The 18,426-nt window shown below is 44.1% G+C and overlaps 2 protein-coding genes across 6 annotated transcripts; one reads left to right on the forward strand and one right to left on the reverse strand.

The window, feature by feature from the left end:
• Nucleotides 1-49: 49 nt before the first annotated feature.
• Nucleotides 50-2,742, forward strand: LOC115047421 (cell death-inducing p53-target protein 1-like). The gene is made up of 6 exons (XM_029508338.1): nucleotides 50-68; nucleotides 600-755; nucleotides 865-999; nucleotides 1,089-1,172; nucleotides 1,457-1,604; nucleotides 1,703-2,742. Exons 2-6 carry the CDS (start codon nucleotides 617-619, stop codon nucleotides 1,809-1,811), a joined length of 615 nt encoding a protein of 204 aa, XP_029364198.1. The 5' UTR covers nucleotides 50-68; nucleotides 600-616; the 3' UTR covers nucleotides 1,812-2,742.
• On the reverse strand, nucleotides 2,050-17,451 carry mrtfbb (myocardin related transcription factor Bb). Of its 5 annotated transcripts, none has more exons than XM_029508336.1 (15): nucleotides 17,221-17,271; nucleotides 13,950-14,015; nucleotides 12,356-12,433; nucleotides 10,178-10,233; nucleotides 9,991-10,066; nucleotides 9,596-9,757; nucleotides 8,817-8,989; nucleotides 8,252-8,398; nucleotides 7,092-7,339; nucleotides 6,697-6,829; nucleotides 5,656-6,594; nucleotides 4,829-4,939; nucleotides 4,513-4,644; nucleotides 4,368-4,428; nucleotides 2,050-4,265 (listed from the first exon to the last, which is right to left on the reverse strand). In XM_029508336.1, the coding sequence occupies exons 5-15, from the start codon at nucleotides 10,004-10,006 to the stop codon at nucleotides 3,811-3,813; spliced, it is 2,577 nt and encodes an 858-aa protein (XP_029364196.1). In that variant the 5' UTR covers nucleotides 10,007-10,066; nucleotides 10,178-10,233; nucleotides 12,356-12,433; nucleotides 13,950-14,015; nucleotides 17,221-17,271; the 3' UTR covers nucleotides 2,050-3,810. The 5 variants fall into 5 exon arrangements, with proteins under 5 accessions (XP_029364196.1, XP_029364197.1, XP_029364194.1 ...); XM_029508337.1 differs by having other exon boundaries at nucleotides 17,206-17,255; XM_029508334.1 differs by lacking the exon at nucleotides 12,356-12,433 and having other exon boundaries at nucleotides 17,221-17,451.
• Nucleotides 17,452-18,426: the final 975 nt, after the last annotated feature.

The raw sequence follows: 18,426 nt of genomic DNA on the forward strand, positions 1-18,426 counted from the left end.
ATAAGTCTTTGTTGACTTAGTTTGATGTTACTTACACAGGATACACTGGAGGCAGCTGAGGCGCTTCGGTAACACACACTCTTTTTCTCTTATGCGTTACATTTCTCTTTAATGGCGTTTTCAATTCAGTTTTCTGAAATTGTTCGTTAAGATTTTAGTCCTGTTTGTGCACTAAGCTAGCACAGCACAGGTCTTATTACAAGCATTGGAGATCTGCAGCTGTTATGTCATGATGTTTAAAGTGTTGCTTTGAAAACTATTAAGAAGAAGAACGATTTTCTGATGTTTGAGTCATAAATAATCTGTTATTGTTACTGAGCTGCTGTACAGCTAATACTCAAAGCTGGCCTTTATGTTGAGTCATCGCATTGAAATGAATGGTCACATACTGTATGTATATCTTATTAATTATTCATTCATCTTCAACTACTTATCCGTTTCTGGGTCGCAGGATATTTTATAATCTGATTAAATTTCTTCTGTGGTGTCACTATGAACACACAGTATCTACAAACATCTGCTTTAAGCTTGAGGACAGAACATTGGGCGCACCAAACAAACATAAACACAAATACAGTTAAGACAATTTGCCTTTTCAGCCTTTTCAGTCGACACCATGGCCTCAGACAAAGCTCTGAAGATGAGAACAGCAGAACTGGAAGCGCTTTCAGTGAAAAGGCGTCAACTTCTGGAGAGGAAGAAAATCCTAAGCATATTTCAAGAATTGAGGAAGCGTGCTGAATTTGGACAGACAGGTGGCACACAGAAGCAAGAAATTGAAATCAAAAAGGAGGAAAAGAAAATCCCAGGCTAAAACACTTATTTCTTCGAATCTGTGTGTTTTATGTGTTTGTTTCCTGCCAGAGGAGGCAGCCTCAAACCAGCATGAGCTCGACAGCATTGATGACAAACTGAAAGAACTGGGCGAAAGAGCGGCCGAGGTCCAGAAAGGCCTCGACATCATCCTCAGTGGAGACCAGAAGAAGAACTCCATGAAGGGTGAGCCCAAACTTCCCGCAGCGACTCGTCACCCCTTCACCCTTTGAACTCATAACCACTTTCTTTTTGTCCCCCGCCTTCTCCGACAGAGGTGAAGTTCACTTCTACTGAGAAGTATGAACCTGCTCCTGAGAAGAATATTTTCTATGTGGAGGCGCCACCTATGACACCTGGTGAGTCACTGATGCACACAGTTCCGGCCTACATCAGGACAAAAAACACTGTGTGTCATCTGGGCAACATGCCTGCAGCCATTAGATGCCCAAAAAAAGGAACAAAAACAGACCCAGTGTTCTCACCCATGAAATCCTTTTGGACTCTTTGGGAACATTTTTAGCAAAATAAACATGTTTGAAAGCTCACACACTTTGGCAACATTGCATGAACATGTGTTTCCTTTGTGTATATCTTGTTGTGCGTCGCTGGAAACAATGCGTCATATTTCTTCTCCCCACAGCCCCGAAAGTGATCCTAGATATGAAAAAGCTCCCAACGTGTCCATGCAGGACCCAGTGCCCGCAGTGTCAGCAGTTTATTGTGACAGAAATCTCCACGGCGGTCAGCAGCGTCACCTGGATGGTGTGTTGGATGACAGCCTTGGTTGGGTACGGGCCCTCTCCCCTCTTCATCACTTTGGAGGATGGTTTTCCTGTTTGTGTTTTTTGCAGGCGTGAGATCTTAATTTTCTTGCTGTTGTTCACAGGTGCGTTGGTGGATGTTGCTTGATCCCCTTCTGCATGGATTCCATGAAATCGACTGCACACAAATGTCCAAAGTGTCGATCGACAATCAGCACGATTAAAAGGCTCTGAGAGGAAAATGTGCAGGACACTGGACTGTTGGGGAGAAGTGGTATTTTAGCAGCATGGCTCTGTTTTCAGTGGACTGAAGGCAGGAGTTGTGTTGATGACTTCCACAGATTGTTACACAATATGATTTTAAGCACACTGAACTACCAAAAAAAAAAAAAAAAAAATTCTCTTTCAAGGCTTACCAGCAGAAAGAATTAAGTCTCAGTCAGAATTAAGTTTATTTCAAGAAACTACAAAATTAAAGCTTTTTTGTTGTAGTTTTTAATGACAAGCACTCAAGGGTAAATGTCGTACTGCAGATTCTCATTTGCTGAGTGTGAAATCCCAAATAATCTCTGTATTTACAAAAAAACTGGTACATTTGTAGAAAAGGTAACATAAATATACAATGTGTAAAACGTGGCATTCAAACTAGGCATCAAAATATTTCTTGCTGCTGAGTTACGCCAGGATAGCAAAGACAATATTTTTCTCATTCCAGCACATAATCCAGAAACGACATTTGAATAGTCAAATGAGGGACCAGGTCAATCGTATTAGAACCTCTTAGCAATGTTTCCTTTAGCCTTCAGGCGAGTTTGTCAGCGACACCTGCGATAAACCGCAGAGGCAAACAGTGAAACACTAAAGGACACACACCAACACAGCCACAACAAACAATACGCTGCTGTCTTTTGATTATCTGACACTTCTATTTCCTGCATACCTCAAGTCATCTTTTACAATTTGCTGAAGAAAAAAAAAGCAGACGTGGCCAGCAGGTGTCACTACCATACAAATAACTCTTCAGGTTATTTCAGCGTGCAAAAAGAGTAAAACAAACTCCTGCTGAGTGTTTCTCTTCAGCTTGTGTCTGCTGTTGCTGCAGGCACTTTGGTGTAGTCTGATCTGCTGTGTTTGTGTTTCTACCTTGTTGAATAAAATGTGTAACCAAAAGTCAAATTGACTTAAACCCTGTGATGTTCCAGGGACAATTTATTATTTTTTATTTGGACACGAGCCGGAAACCAGAAGTGATTCTCCTTTTTTAAGCTTATGGGACAACTGGTCTTACAGCAGTACACGCAGAGCGTACCTGGACACTCCTTTTTGTTGTTTTTCTGCCATCCATGAGATTTTACTGCTAAAGAAACACTTGACACTTCAAGCTAGTGTGCAGTAGCTTCTGCTACAACACAACAATGTACATTCATAAAGGCTGGAGGGAAAAGAGGACAATTGTGAGAAGAGATTGCTACCAAAACACCTTAAGATCCAAATCTTAAAAGTCAGATTTGTTATCAGCTAAAACTGATCCAGTACCAGCCCTGTCTATAATTAGAGGGGTTTAACGCCTCAAAGGAAGCAACAAAGCAACATCTAAAACGACAATACACGGCTTGATTACCGAATGGATTAATCGTTCAAAGCACAACAGAGCTGCCCAAACTTCCAACAGCTCTTATTCTCTCATGGAAACAAATGTACTCCTCCCTTAAATAATTAAAAAACGGTGTTGACTGGTGTAAGAATCCACCTCGACAGAACTCAGCTCCACTTCAAATGCAGTTGTTCTGGAGTTTGTCTGTCTTCAATAACATCCTCTGATAGATTCATCGGAGTCAAACTCGGATGAACTTGACTTTATCTTTATCACACAATCATTTATTTTTTTGGGCAACAGAGCACAAAGCACACATCTGACATATAAACGGCCTGGACCTAGGATGCAGAGATGAGATATTTTCCCAGCCTGCACTTTTAACCCTCCATAACTCCCTTTTCTACACTGTGCACTCCTCCTTGTGGAATATGATGCCAAAAAAATGCCAATTCATCCACTAGTCCAAATGGCGTCCATTTTCCTGCCCCTCTATGCACAGTGATATGAGTAAATGCGCTGTTTGATTACAGATAATATACAGTATATGGATTACATGCATGGAATATATTGATTAATATGCTGTTTAATGCTGAACACGCTGGATATGCATTGACATTGTGAATTACCTCATTTCCATCAACACAGTTCATGAGAGTCCAGGAAGTCAGAAGAGAAGACACCCACCGGTGTTGACATGTCCAAAGGGTTGACCCCCTCTGTTGGCACAGACAGGGTGAGGTCCAGCCAGTCCATATTGTCCATGTTGGTGTTGTGCAAGGTCAACGCAGAGGGTGATGTGTTTTCACTGAAGTCTACGTCCATGGGAGAGTGTAACTCCTCCATTAGGTTCAGTGTTTGTGGTTCAGTGTCAGCACCTAACGTGCAGTCCAGGAGGGTGTCCAGCTGGCCATCAGAGGTCAGCGCCGCCAAGCTAGTTGAAGGTCTAAGGGGCGAGGCTGGCAGCTGGGCCACTTGGACCATGGGAGGGGGACGGGATAGAACCATGTTGATAGGAAGGGTGGTTACGCTGGCGGTGACGGGGAGAGGCTTGTCCAGGCTGGGAGGATCGTGTCTGATGAAGGGCGAGATCTCTGAAAAAACAAATGCAGAACAAAAAGTGTGAAAAAAACCCAATAGTAAATTGTCATTTACTAAAAATAAATAAATAAATAAAAGAGTCCAGCGTTTCTCACCACCGCTCTCGATCAACACGTCAAACAGGTCATCCATCTGTTGGCTAGCTGCAGTGGGGCCCTCCAGAGAAATAATGAGAACCAGCAGTTAAAACTTCAATGTATAATAAACCGAACAGTATATTTCATTGTTTCATTTATTCACCTGAGAAGCTGTCAGCATGCTGCGGGTCTGCTTAACTGCATCCTCATATCGGGGAGGGTCTTTACACTTTGACACGTGGTTTGTGAAGGTTGGCTGCTGGAAGATCAGCGATGGCTGACTGGGACTGGGTGACTGTTGAACGGAACAAGACAACAGTTAGGATGCAGGTCACTTTCTATTAAGAAGTTAATAAACTGGGAGTCGATGAGAGTTCAAGAAATCAGAGGAAAGGCACAAAAAGAAAACTGTAGTCTGAACAGTAAAGCGCTTTAAGAAAAACATAAAATAATAACAAGCTGAGACTGAGAGTTTCTACCTTGTTCCTGGATCCGGTTGGGATTGGCTGGTTCGCTGTTGCTCCTGCTGAATGTCCACTTGCTGGGAATGTGTTGAGTAAGCTTTGTGCTGTGGTCTCCATCCTCCACGCCTGCAGAACAATTCAGACACGTCAGCATGGAGGCACGCATTAATGCAATCAATGTGGTTAAAGTGCTTCCCGCCACAACCTCGTGAAAAGTAGCTTGTTGCAACGCACACTTCACCGAGCAGCAGAGGATCAGGGGCGTAGCTGGGACGTGGACCAAAACTTCTCCAGAAAAATAACTTCAATTGAAGTGACCTCTTCTGCCGAGGCATCGCCACATTATACCTCACTTGTGACAACTCATAATTGCTGTGTTTGCATTGAGCTGCGGCTTGCGTTGCTAATTCTGGCTGCATTTTGGCCTCCGAACAAAAAGACGACACAGAGCAGCAAGGGTGCTACGGTCAGCCTTCGCTCAGCACCTGCTCCAGAAAGCCAGATTTCCACAGGCCTTCCTTTGATGCGAGTCGACGATTTCACCACTCAGCAGCAGCCTGTTATTACCGTGGTGAGACTTAGGACCCAGTGCAGTATGACATGTGCTGTGTTAGCCAGTGCCATCCAAAACACTGCACCACATCTATGATGCGTAGCCCCATGACAATTTATTGCCCAGAAAAGCGACTTTATGATTTCAGGTGCAAACACGTTTCACGTGCGGATGATCATGCACAATTAAAGTCTGTATGTTGTGAAGGAATCCAGATCTACCATGAAATCACAGCTGATCGTGATGACTAATAGGGAGGCGGACCGAGGCAGCCTGTGTGTTTTCTTACCTTTGTCAGTGGCTGAGCTTGAGTGCTGCATTGCTGCTGTAATGCTGCAGAGGCCTCTATTTTCTGTGGCACCTGTCCAGAGGTCTGGACGAGGCCTGTGGCTGCGCTGCTAGCAGTGGGATGTAATTTGATGCTGTTGGCTGGGAGCTGGATGGCGACTGCTGAGGCAGGAAGGGAAGCAGGCAGGAGGATCTGTGCTCCGGCCTGGACAGACTGCAGAGTTTCAGGCTGCTTGATGGTCTGATGACTGATGATGAATTGATTTGGAGTGGCTAAGTGGCTCTGATCTGCAGCCTCCTCTTGTTTGACCAACACCGGGAGACCAGGAGAGCCACAGGATGCGGTGCAGTTTAAGGGGGACCTGTTTTCCTCTTTGACCTGCATGGGAGTGAGAGGGCTGAGCTGAGGTGGAGAATCTCCATGCTGGCTCCTCTTCTCCACCTCGAGCTGCATCTTCAGTTCCTCCACCAACCTCTGCTCCTGCTCCAGCTTCCTCATCAGCTCCTCAATTTGACGCTCCTTCTCATACAGACGTTTGTCCTTTTCAGAGTCCTTCTCATGAAGACGCGCGTCCTTGACGGAGTCCTTGTCGTAGGACTTTGTCTCTGTGGAAAACTCCTCCTGTGGAGCTCTCTGAGGTGAGCTTGTGCAGGGAGCAGTGTAAGTTGGAGAAAGAGCATCTGAAAGATTTGCTGGACTCTCTGCCATACTATTGTCCTCTATACCCAGACAGGACACCTTGGAGGCTATGGGGGACACGGGTGGGGTTAGCCGTATGCTTTCAGGCTGTGAAGCCGCTGGGACGGCTGTGGTTTCCATTGCTGCAGCAGTCTGAATGTTAGAGGTCTCCTGATATAACTTTAGCCTCTCTATCAGGTCTGTCTTAGTCCCAGAAACAGGCAGAGATCTGCGTTTTAGTTCCATTTTCAGCTCAGCCACCTGCAAACGGAGCAGATTATCACAAAGCATCTCTCAAAACTTTGCTCTGAAGCATGCATGAGCCACATCAAGTCAGACTGCATGCAGGCAGCAGTGTGTCACCTTCATCTCATCCAGATTAGCTGGTAAATGATCCGGCCTGCGGTTCGTCTGAGGGTGGCGAGAATGCACAGCAGCAGAACCAACGTTTGCACTCAGAGCACTGGAACAGCTGGTTTGTGCCTCAGTTGCCGGTCTGTTGTGATAACATGGGAGAAAATGGGAGTACAGAGTCGGAACTATGATCCATTTTTCACAATTAACAGCTTCTGTGTTGGAAAATGTGGGCAGGAAATGTAAAGTATTTGAAGCAAACATCAACTGTGACCGAAGAGCTGTGGCAGTGAGCCTTGGATTCTCTGAATCCAGATGTGGGCATTTGATTTTAGTTCATAAAAAAAGAAAGAAAAGAAATTCAAATAAAAAAGGAGTGTTTGTGTTGTTGAATGAAGACATACTTGACTGTGGTAGGCAGGACGGCCTGGTAGTTGAATTGCTGCTGTTGCTGGCTTAAGATCTGGAGCTGCAGGAACTGCTGCTGCTGCTGCAGGAGGCGAGCATAAGCAGAGTCCATCGGCACTTCATTGAGCTCCTGTTTCTGGTCTGGAGGAATGTACTGATGATACTTCAACTTTTTCACCCATGGTTTTGACTCTTTGCTCTTTTTGCTGCGGCTTTTATCACCAGGTATCTTGGGCAGGCTTTGCTGAGGAGGAAAACAAAGAAAGGGGGCATGTAAAACCTGCGAGGACCATCTGGAGGAAATTTGATTGCTGTGACTGATCTCTGTCCAGTTTATCAGGGAACACAGTTTGCACTGCCAGTACCAACAGTGCGAGGTTTGGAACTGGTACTGGATTTTTATAGCTCAAAATGCTGAGGTGGAACATTGTTCTGACAGCCGACGAGAACTGCAGGATGAGGAAACGGGTAGTGGAAATGTGACCCTTATTGTTTTACCACCTGCAATTGCAGGATACACATGAAAATGGTTTGGCATAAGAGCAGCAGGTCCTAAGTATGAAACCAGAAACTCAAGTTAGGTTAAGCAAGCACACACCCTCCAATTTGTCAAATTTATTCACCCTATCATATTCCAAGGGAGGGAGGGTTCATTGCATGCTTAGAGAATAAATGGATTATGATAAATGCAGAAGTCGTTGCTTCACCCTGTCCTGATTTTAAACGGCCTGCCTGAGCCAGGCTTTCATTTGACCCTAACTGAAGACAAACTGTGGCTGGCAGAGATTTAAAACCAAAGATTTATTTAATGATTTTAAACCCTGTTGTTCTTTGAACTGTGGTTGACTTGGCTCAATACCTCCAAACTGAAGTGACTTTCAGAATGACGAAACACAGACTGCATCTATCAGCGCATTCCCTAAGCAGACAACAACAACAAAAAAAATGTTTATAAATATAATAAATAAAAAATCTGTAAATAAATCAGAACGACAAAGAGCAAAGGACCAGTGGTCAGTTCCGTGTTAACTCCAATAAACTACATGAACACATTCTTTAAAATTGCTGCCACTTGAGTGTAAGAACCCCTTTAAAGGGAAACTTTTTCCAAACTTAAAGCTGTTAAAAATAAATAAATAAATAAATCCTAGCTTACCTTCACAAGAAGGGGCCCTGGTGTGATACTGGGAACAACAGTGGGAACTGTCTGAGGAGTAAGTGCTTGTTGGTTGCTTTGTTGCTCGGTAGTAGAGACGAGGTTGGTCAAATCTGCCGTGGACTGCGAGATAGGTGTTGGGGAGTGCTAAAAAAAGAAGAGACAGAGAGAGAGAGAGAGAGAGAGAGAGAGAGAAAAATCCCCCCCAAAAAAAACAAAACACCATGAGCTGCTCGGTAAGAACATTGAAGCCGCTATGCCTGTTAATCATCATCTCATGCCAGAAAAGAAAAGCAGCTCAAATGAAACAGTATAACCAAAAACAGGTTGATAAACACTGAGAAAATAAAAAACGAGTACAATCTGTTTCAACAAATTGTGAAAAATACGGCAAATAATAAGGTCAAAATATTATTTATCTCTTCAGTGAATATTTGTATCAGAGCTTCATTAGATTCAATTCCAGTGTTTAATAATCCTGTTGAACGGGAAAACCTTTTATAACGTTTCTTTGCTTCTTTGCTGACATGGACAGTTGTTAGAAATTGTCACAGAAGTGGTGTACCTGTTTGGGAGAGTTTAAATGACCGCAGGCTGAAATGGCCTCAGTCCCCGCCGACTCCTTCAAGGAGGAGTTGGGTGTTTCCTGGTTTGAAGGCTGTTCTGGTGATAAGGCATCACTGCTGTCCTCATCAAAGCTGTAAATATCTGCTGTCTTGGAGCGGTTTGTCTTATCACCTACAAGGCATACATCAAACAGAAACAAGTATAACCTAATGGAGATTAATCTAAAGGCCCTGGCCAAACTTAATTTTCAGCATTGCCGAGATTTGCTGCCAGCTGTACACGTTTTCTGATTGCAGAAGGAAAACTTGAGTTGCGAGGCAGTGATCACTTCACTGTACACGCAATAAAGTGCAGATGGAACAATAACAACTGGAATAATTCTGCAAGGGTGCATTTGGGCTCAGCAGAGCTCTGAGCCAACGCCAGCATGCTGACATAAATGGGAAACGGACAGCACCTACACAGTGTTCTTCTTGTCTCTTCGACCGCTCAACGTTTTACAATGGAGGCAAAATCTGCACTCATATACTAAGATAGCTGACTCATCGACGGATATAAACCAGGCTATCCCTAAGGTCGCTGAGCTTCTGCTGCAAAGTTCAGCCAAAAGTGATGGACCCCGAATAACGTTGTGATACCTGATGGACATGCTAACTATGTGGGTGTCACTGTAAGCGGTGAAATGTTTCTTGTTAATAGCAAAATGGGCTCAGACAAAAAGTTTTAACGTCTCTGGGCTTTGAAAGTGAGGATGCCATGGTATGGATGTGTATGTACCATTGGTGACCTCTTTGTCAGCAGAGTCCACAGGCAGGATGTTCTTCTCCACCAGCTCCATGGGTCCAGGTCTCTGGGCGATCTTCTCGTTGAGATCATCAGCCAGTCTGGCCCTCTTCAGCTTCATCTGTGTGGCCTGAAGGGAGGGTTCAGCCTGTGTCTCTGTAAACACACGAGAGGATCATTAGCCATGATCTGGCCAGCATCAGTCAGCCCCTGAACTGCTTCGTCAGCGTGACTCACAACAGCTCAGGTCGGAAGCCACCAAGACGTTTATCTGGTAATAACTTTGTAAAACAAAACAGGCAGTACATCCAGACAGATGAATAACCGCCTTATTCATCTCCCTTATCTGAATGCTAATGACCAGCAAGAACACACAGGAGGATGATCACCTTGTAGGATGTGCATACGGACCAGCTCAGAGCGCTCAGGCCTGCTGCAGAGTTTGTGCTTCAAGAAGTTTCCGGTCTGTTAAGGAGAGGTATTTTTTTTTTCTTGTTAAATATGAAAACACAACATAGTGTGGAAAAATTAAACCGGGATCACCTGCAGTGTTGATGACATTAGTTGATATCTCACCTTGGCTCTCTCCAGACTGCGAATCTGCTCATGAAAGGCGGCCGGTGTTTTCAGAGCTGAGAGAAGGCAAATAAACAACATCTGTTACTTTTCCCGGTGACTGTATTTCCACATATGAGCAAAATGCTCCTTCCATTTTAACACAAATCATTTCTGACCCCCCCCCCCCTCAAAAAAAAAAAAAAAAAACTTCTGGCATGGTCTATGAGCTGAAGGTGATCCAAAATTCATGGCTGACATTTTCAGTGGAATTGAGATTTTCTTTCGTTGTGTGGAGGAAGAATGTTATTCTTCTTTTATCATGTTGTCACTCTTGTTCCAGATAGAGATGTTGTGTTAAGTGTTCAAGTAACCAACATTGGTGGGTGTGATGATGAAGTCATGTGACGCTTCATCTGCACACACTCTGCTGGAAAGGACACCTGGTGAAATTGGTGTGGCATTGCTTTGATTCACTTGCAGACATTGTGCTGTTTATAATTATGTCCTTGGCACAACAGGCTTTCAATAAATACTTCTGCATCAGACATCTGAAATCTCCTGCTGAACATCTGAAATCTCCCGGTGAGCTCAGAAGAATTTCCACCACAACGCTCAGCTGTATTTTCCCGTATAAACTGATGACCTTCCTCAAGTTCTCAAATCAGAGGGCTTGTGAAAACCTGGACGTCCAAAGATTTCTGCTTCTCCAATTCAGATGAAAGTGAGCTCATTGGCCTGACCGGATACAGACACAGAGTGAACAATTGCTCTTCTTTGTCAGTGTAGCATAACATCAAATAAGATACAAATGAGTTCCTCCGTCTGTAATAAATATTGAGATTTGAAATCCGGACCGGATTACTGTAATGTGCTTGAAATGGTTCAAAGTGATTCAGAAATTCAGTGACCAAATGACATCAACTTTAGCTTCTTGTCGTCGGCTCCCTCATCCAGGTCAGATCAGATTTAAGGCTTTAAGCCTCTGATGACTTACAAAATCATAAATGGGCAGGCTGCTTTGCACCTGCCTCATCTCCTTAAAGCTTTCTGATCCCCTTATGTCCGATCTGTCTTCAGACGAACAACCTCCTCATCTCAAACACATCTTTATGTCTGAACTTTGAATCTGAGTCCCAATGAATCCATTAAACTGTCAGACACCAGAGTCCATGCTGTCCTGCTGACAAGGTTGGTGTAAACTTACTGACGACCTCTGTATCTCTGTAACATTCTGTTTGTTTATTCCCTCAAGCATACCAGTGTCCAGGCTGTCTGTCTCTTTCGCCCTGCTCTCCTCCCTGTCCTCTCTTTTCGCTCGGACTTTCTGTGCTGGACCATCCTGGGACCTCTCTCCCTCTTCCGGCTGTCAGCGCCTCATTACAGATGTTTTAGATCTGGATCTTCTTCCATGAAAAATCCCAACTTCCTTCTTGTTTCTGCACTTCTGTGTGTTTGTTTCCTTATCTTAGATATTTATGATGTGTTTTCTTTTGCCTCTTGTGTGTTTGTGTAGTTTGTCCTTTCCCCAGGTTTCGTGGAGAAGATGCGATTTCGCATCTCAGATACAATCCATCGGCGACACCTGGAAGTTCTCCAAGATTTTATAGCTTTTTTTTTTTTCTCCCTTCAAATTTGGATTTATTTTTCCTTTTTCCATTTTAAGGGTCCAAAGACAAGGGATGTCGTATCGCTGCACAGATTGTCTTCTCCGGGATAACAACAACAATCACTCTCCACAATAACACTTTTTTTTTTTTTCCCAGTATTATTTTCATGTGTTTTGTCTTTGTTCTGCATGAGTGTGACATTAATAATAAACAGAATCTCAGGGGAGTCCAACAGGAAGTGTCAGCTTTACTGATTCAAGCAGAGAGGAGATTGTTCCATGCAGAGAGTAACTCTTTGATCTCTCAGAATAAATCCGTGCTGCTTTAGGCGAGGTCTGGCTCACTGACTAGTCACCTCTGCTATGATGAGCACTGTTTGCTTTAAAGACAATCTGGCTGGGTGGCGGGAGGGGGGGGGGGGCTGAGGAGTGTGTCACAGATGCAAAGCAAAACATTCCTGCCTGTCACCTAAATCTTTACTGCATACCAGCCATAAGACTAAAGTTGTGGGAGTAACCGAGCGCGTAAGTGGAGAATAAGAGTTTTGTGTGGCAGCCATGCCTGACCGGGCCGCAGAGGGGTGACTGACCTCCACGAGAGGCTCAGTCGTTGAGTCATTTGGCCACATGGAGCCAGAGAAGAGTTGAAAACCCGACTGCAGGAGTCTCTGCAAGAGAGAGTCGGACAAAAAGAAAGAGCTTTGTCATTTTCTCTTTCTACCTTCCCAGCTATCAGCATGATTCTGTCACAGATTCAGCTCGTGTTTTATTAGGTGTTCTGTAAAACACTGCGCTCACAGACTGAGTCTGTCACATCAAAGGAGGAATGAGGAGGGTCTTTAAGTACGAGCTAGTCCTCTCTGGTTTGGCTGCTTGGTGGCCGATCTGTGTTAAACGGCTGAGTCACTTTCATTATTGGTGAGGGTTTTATGAGGGCAATGATGCAACCTTTTGGGGAAGTAAGACGAACCTCACAGTTTGGAGGAAAAAATAGATTCTTGTGCAGAATCAGCCCACTTGTCAACGACACATCCCGACCAAGACAGTTCAGTGTGTAAACATTTACAGCTGCCATCTTTTTCCTGCCCTATGCAAATGATGGACTCATTCATTCATCCATCTTCGACTGCGTATCCGTTTCTACGACGGGGGCGGAGCTGGAGCCAATCTCAGCTCACACTGTGTGAGGGCGGGGTCACCCTGGAAAGGCCGCCGGTCCATCGCAGGGCCAACACACAGAGACCAACAGCCACTCAGACCTACGGACAATTTAGAGTCAACAGTTATCCCAAACATGATGTCTTTGGACAGTGGGAGAACGGCGAGAACATGGAAACTCCACACAGAAAGGCCCCAGGCCGGGAACCGAACACACGCCCTTCTTGTTGTGAGACAACAGCGATAACCACTATGCCGCCGTGCTGCACAACGATGGACTCATTTTACCTAAAATTCTTCGGCAGACTTGCTTTAAACTGTAAAAATTTTCTGCTGCGCTGGAGGCACATATTCATTTACTGCCTCTCTGAGAATCCTGAATCAGACTTGAGCCCCATCCACCACTGCTGCTGGGTTGGCAGGCGAAACAGCAGGGGGTATCAAGATGGTTAGTGGAGGAAATGCGTAAGCTGCTATTAGCACAATTAATTGGTCACGTCTGTAACATAACCATAACCATGAAATATAACTGGCTGTGGCTGACACAGTGTTAGCGGCTGTGCTGATGCAAACTTGTACTCTCTGCACTGAGGAGGTTTTGGGTTTGTTTTTTCAAACCCCTCACCACTGCAAGTCGAGATGACCGGTTACTGTTTTTCAGTCATTTATTGGTTCACTGCAGCTCCAGGGTGGAGCTCCCATTTGGATATGGCAACGAGGTTAAACACTTGATTTTTATCAGAAAGGGCCTTCATGTAAAAGTTGCAATCACTCTCTCTCTCTCTCTGTCTTTCTTTCTCTCTTGAAGCCATGAAGACGTCTGTGATAACGACAACGTAAGCAAAACTCTCTCTGAGTAAAGCAGAAAATACTTGTGAGAAGGAAAGCCGGTCCACATTCAGAGGAAACTGGTTTCTTTCTCTGAGGCGGTCTGAATTTCCATACTGTAGGTGCCAGTCAGTTAACCTAGTTTTTTTTTTTTTTCTTGCGAGGTTAGAGTTGTGCTCGTGCGATGTGAATACTCACGTGGCATGATGCCTTGCTCCACAAGCTGCTCCCGAGTTCTCCTCTGCTGCAGACAGAGCTGCAGGACTGTGGGAGTGCAGAGACACAGAGGTCAGACTTCAACTTTTACCGTCCAGAGCCAACTCCGCTGTGTAACGACCACCTTTCGCTTCAAACCGTTAAACCTGCCAGACTTCAAATCAAACAAAGTACTTATTATTTCTCAATCAATACACTACCCCACAGGCCTGACAGCCTTTCAGCCTGTTCCCCACCACAGACATCCTATTCACTTCCTGTATGGTTTTAACTGGGGTTGTTAAAAGTACCGAACATTTGACAACAGTTGGACTCAAACGTGATTGGCCGAGAGCCTTCCCAGCGAGAGGCAATATCCCCTGTGTGGGATGCAAATGCGTTTAGGAACAACTGTGCCGAATATATGCAGATAAAAGAGGGATTAGGGTTAGCGCTGTAGTTCTGATAAGGAGCAAAACTGGAGGTGGCCATGACGCCATGAAAGAGCCGAGGGAGTTTTTAAAATGTAATCTTTCCATGCAACATCAAAGAAGCGACTATCTTGTTTGCCGGCCCCACATACAGTCCTCAGCCCTCAGTGTTGTTTGCCCGTCAGTGTAAACTGTAGTAAGGCCGCAGTTTAAACATTTATTAACAATGGAGCGTGGACATGTTATTGTAGTATAACAGCACAGGCCTCCGTGCATGAAAAAACTGTTTGAAGAGAAAGGTGACGGGCGATGGTGACGAATGAGGCGGCGGTGCGAGCTACATCAGGCCCTTATCATCACCACTCAAGTGAACTGAAGCCGGTTTAGTTAGAACCGCTCATTGGCTCGGGCTGCTACTCCAACACACACACACACACACACACACACACACACACAAGCACACCAGACCTGCTCAACTCTCCTGGGAAATGCGCTTCGTCTGAACAGGCCTCTGTGACTCACTCTAGCAAAAATAAACTGGGCAGCTGTGAGAACAAGGCCTGGGAACCATGAAATTGGGGGTTAGTTAAGGGGGTGGGCTTTTCAGTCGTACGCAGGGCTGAGGGGGACATTCACGGGCTTCTAGTTGCGGGCAAGGGAACGCAGAGCGACAAAAGCAGAGGCAAAGGGTGGGAGGCCGAGTTCATTCTCACAGCAGCCCATCAACTGCGGGGCAGAGAACACTGTGTGCCTGCCCCGCCTGCTGTGTTTCCTATTACTAACCCAAGCCAGGGGGGGGGGTTATGGTCAGCATGAGACAGATCATTACAGGAGATTTAAAAAAAAAAAAAAGCCATTGGTTTATTTCAATATTTGTATCCACTGTGACCTGAAGAGAACGCCACAAGCAAGAAAATTTATGAGTGCACATTACTACATATCAATAAGATCAAAAGCTGCCTTCCAGCACCACGAGGGGGAATGCAGAATTTAATTTGAGCATCGGTATGGGGGTACACCCGGCGCCCCCCCGGGGTGCTCCTCGCTTTCTGCCATCTTGCGTTTCAACCTGAACCCTGGCTAACCTCTCTGTGATGCAAACCAGCTCCGCTCTCCTTCTCACCAGCAGAGCGTAAACAGAGGTTGTGGAGAAACAGAGAGAGGACTCTGCAGAAATCCTTCCCAACTGATGTAATCCCTAATCTCAGACCCACATTGTTCTCAGCAAATCATCCCTGGAGGTCTCTCATCAGACATTTTATTTCTATTTGACTTTCTTTTGATTTTTTTTTTTAGAAAAAAAAAAACAAATGAAAAAATAAATAAATAAAAAAAATATTATACAGATAGGCCCCAGCCCAACAAAGCTGAATTTAGTTTAGAAACGGACTGACACTGGGCTCTGTTGACTTTGCTGTTATAAATACCAAAGACTTTAAACAAAATCCAATTTTAACAAAGATTTGTGCATCTACAACCAGAAACAGACTAAACCATGATATGCAGACTACGCTGGTTTATTGAAACTGTCCTTCGCCGTTTTGTGTGCCTGAATTTATTTGAACTTTCTTGTTATATTGTGACCTCGCAATCATTCAAAGCATCAGTAAACATATCGCCTGACGTAATTCATCTTTTGTGTAGACAAACTATATTTAAATAATGCTGGAGTATTTGAAATTGGACCGCATAGGAAATATAGTGCTACTCATTTTGTCCTAAAAAAAATCAACAAAGCACTTTATCCACTAGGCTTAAGGACTACAAATTAAAGTCGGACACAGAACGGAAACTGGATGTTTTTCAACTGATGTAAAGTGTCTTTGACTGCAATGAATGGCACTGACTAAAATATATTCGTATTATTATATTCATTATTCTACACGTAAATCTCATTTGACGGCTCTGACGGAAAGGAAACAAAATTTTTCTTACTTTTTTCACACCCACTCTGACACGCTTTTGTTATTTAAGTGTTGATAGCACTCTTCTTACTGCAGGAAAAAGTGATGTAGTAAATTATTTTTTGTAGGATGAAAGAATCTCAACCTATATCTTATATAGGTGAAGTTCAGCGGCTGCCAAATGTTTTTATCAAATATGACAACCCAGATGTTAGAACAGTTTGAATAGTCTGGTAGAGATACTAAACACCAGTGACAATGATTTATTTATTTATTTATTTTTTTATAATTAAAGGACGGGTTTGTTGCGCTTTATTTATTTAAGAGTTCACATTACTCAAGGCCTGGTTTAATCAAAAGAACTTGCAGCTGATGAATGCACACAAGGAAGATAAGAAATATTCAAATCATGACAGAATCTTGATCAGCAGCATATTTGCGGACTGCACTTCCTTTGACTAAAAGTCATTGTGTCCATCTTACAGCAGGGAATTTTAAACTGTGTCACAGAAAAGCAAAACAATGTTTGAGCAGATTGCCATTATAAACACAGGCAGCTGAGACAGACACGTATTCTCTCCTGAATCTCTCTCGAACTTACTCTGTCTTTGTAGTTCATTTTATAATCCTGTAATGTTATTTTATGATCAGTCAGAAATCAATGGTCTCCCCTGTAAGACTGATGCTTGGCATGAGTCAGTGTGATGAGCTTTACTGTTGCACTGTCATTTCCTGTTAGGTCTGCATCCACGTCACTACAATCCCCTTGCCCCTGCTGCCAGCATCAGTAAAAACTAACAACAAAAAGCTCGAGTTAACCCAAAGCGGATACTCAATTAAAGCAATGAAATGCATAAGGATCAGACAAGAAACAAACAAAAACAAGAAAAGGGGGAAAAAAAAAAAGAAAATAAGGAAGAGCACCTGATTTGAATTTACCCCTGCAGATGGAAGGGGTCTCCACATCAAGGCAGGCCATGGAGGGCAGACTTGGTTTGCTGGGCGGCCAGGTCTGGAGTCCCATGGAGTGATGAGGCCAGTGGAGAGCGAAGGAGTCAGAGATAGAAAAGCCCCAGCTCTGAGCGAACGACAGCTGGCTCTCAGAGCTGCACACGGTCCCTCCTCTCTGGCTCTTTGCTGGCCTCAGCGGAGAAAGTGTGTGTGTGAGTGTGTGTGTGTGTGTGTGTGTGTGTAAGAGTGTGTGAGTGCTCAGTCAACGTCAGGAGGAGGGAACACAGTGCTGCTCTTGTTAACCCTCGCTGGGTCACTTTTTTCGGCTCACAGAGGGCTTGTAATACTACCACACCAAACCCTGGGGAACTTTTGATTTGTTTCTGATTATATCATAACACTCAATACATGTTGGCTTAAAAATTCACTCAGCAGGGGGCCAAAGCATCTCCTGGTGACCAATAATGAGTCAATAAAAACAATCTGTTCAAGATTTTGAGTGGGTGGTGGAGACTACACAAGTGTTTTTCCCTATAAATTTTTGCAAAGTTAAATAACAATGACAGGAACAAATGCATTGTGTCCTTAAGGACAGGGAAGCTTATCTTTCAGCATTTGTAAATGATTAGTAATGAACTGGATTTGAAACGTCCGTGTGTTTTCCAAAACAACACCATTGGTTTACAGCAGTTGATGCCAATTTCTTCAGCATTTCTACTGTTGATTCCCAAAAATTCCATCTTCAAATTGTTTGTTCGGGGGGAAAAAAAAAAAAAAAAAAAAAAAAAAAAAAAGGGCAAAGAAAGCTAAGGCCAAACGCTAAAGAAAATTTTGTTCGTGGCTTGCAGCCGTGGTGAAAAGGCATTTTTGACTACAAAGACACTGACAGGAAATCAGATAAAAGGGAATTACACTAATTGTGGTGAGTTCCGCGGGTCTCAGTGGATCCGGGAAGGCTGATTAGAAAATTTCTCAAAGCTAAAGAGCAGGCCCCATTTCCCACTAAGGTCCTGGTGTCAAAGTGAAACTGCAGAGACCTGTGATGTGCTTCTGCGACGAGCCAGAACAGGACAATGCATGCTGGGAGGACAGGACCGCTGTGTGCTTGGGATTCATGGCGTTCACTTGTGGGATCAAGAAATATGCAAGTGAAAGTATGGGGACAGAGGAAACCAGGATCTGAAAAAGTAAATG

Source organism: Echeneis naucrates, chromosome 8 (assembly GCF_900963305.1).
Source record: "Echeneis naucrates chromosome 8, fEcheNa1.1, whole genome shotgun sequence".
NCBI classification, from domain to species: Eukaryota; Metazoa; Chordata; class Actinopteri; order Carangiformes; family Echeneidae; genus Echeneis; species Echeneis naucrates.

Bases quoted from the DNA above. Each gene is read 5' to 3' on its own strand.
- LOC115047421 (XM_029508338.1), top strand. From the start codon at position 617: ATGGCCTCAGACAAAGCTCTGAAGATGAGAACAGCAGAACTGGAAGCG. The intron at 756-864 runs GTGGCACACAGA...GTTTCCTGCCAG, and splicing joins TGCTGAATTTGGACAGACAG to AGGAGGCAGCCTCAAACCAG. The intron at 1,605-1,702 runs GTACGGGCCCTC...TGTTGTTCACAG, and splicing joins TGGATGACAGCCTTGGTTGG to GTGCGTTGGTGGATGTTGCT.
- mrtfbb (XM_029508333.1), bottom strand. From the start codon at position 17,305: ATGGGACTCCAGACCTGGCCGCCCAGCAAACCAAGTCTGCCCTCCATG. The intron at 10,067-10,177 runs GTGAGATATCAA...TCTCCTTAACAG, and splicing joins GCAGTCTGGAGAGAGCCAAG to ACCGGAAACTTCTTGAAGCA. The intron at 8,399-8,816 runs GTACACCACTTC...TTCTTTTTTTAG, and splicing joins ATTTAAACTCTCCCAAACAG to CACTCCCCAACACCTATCTC.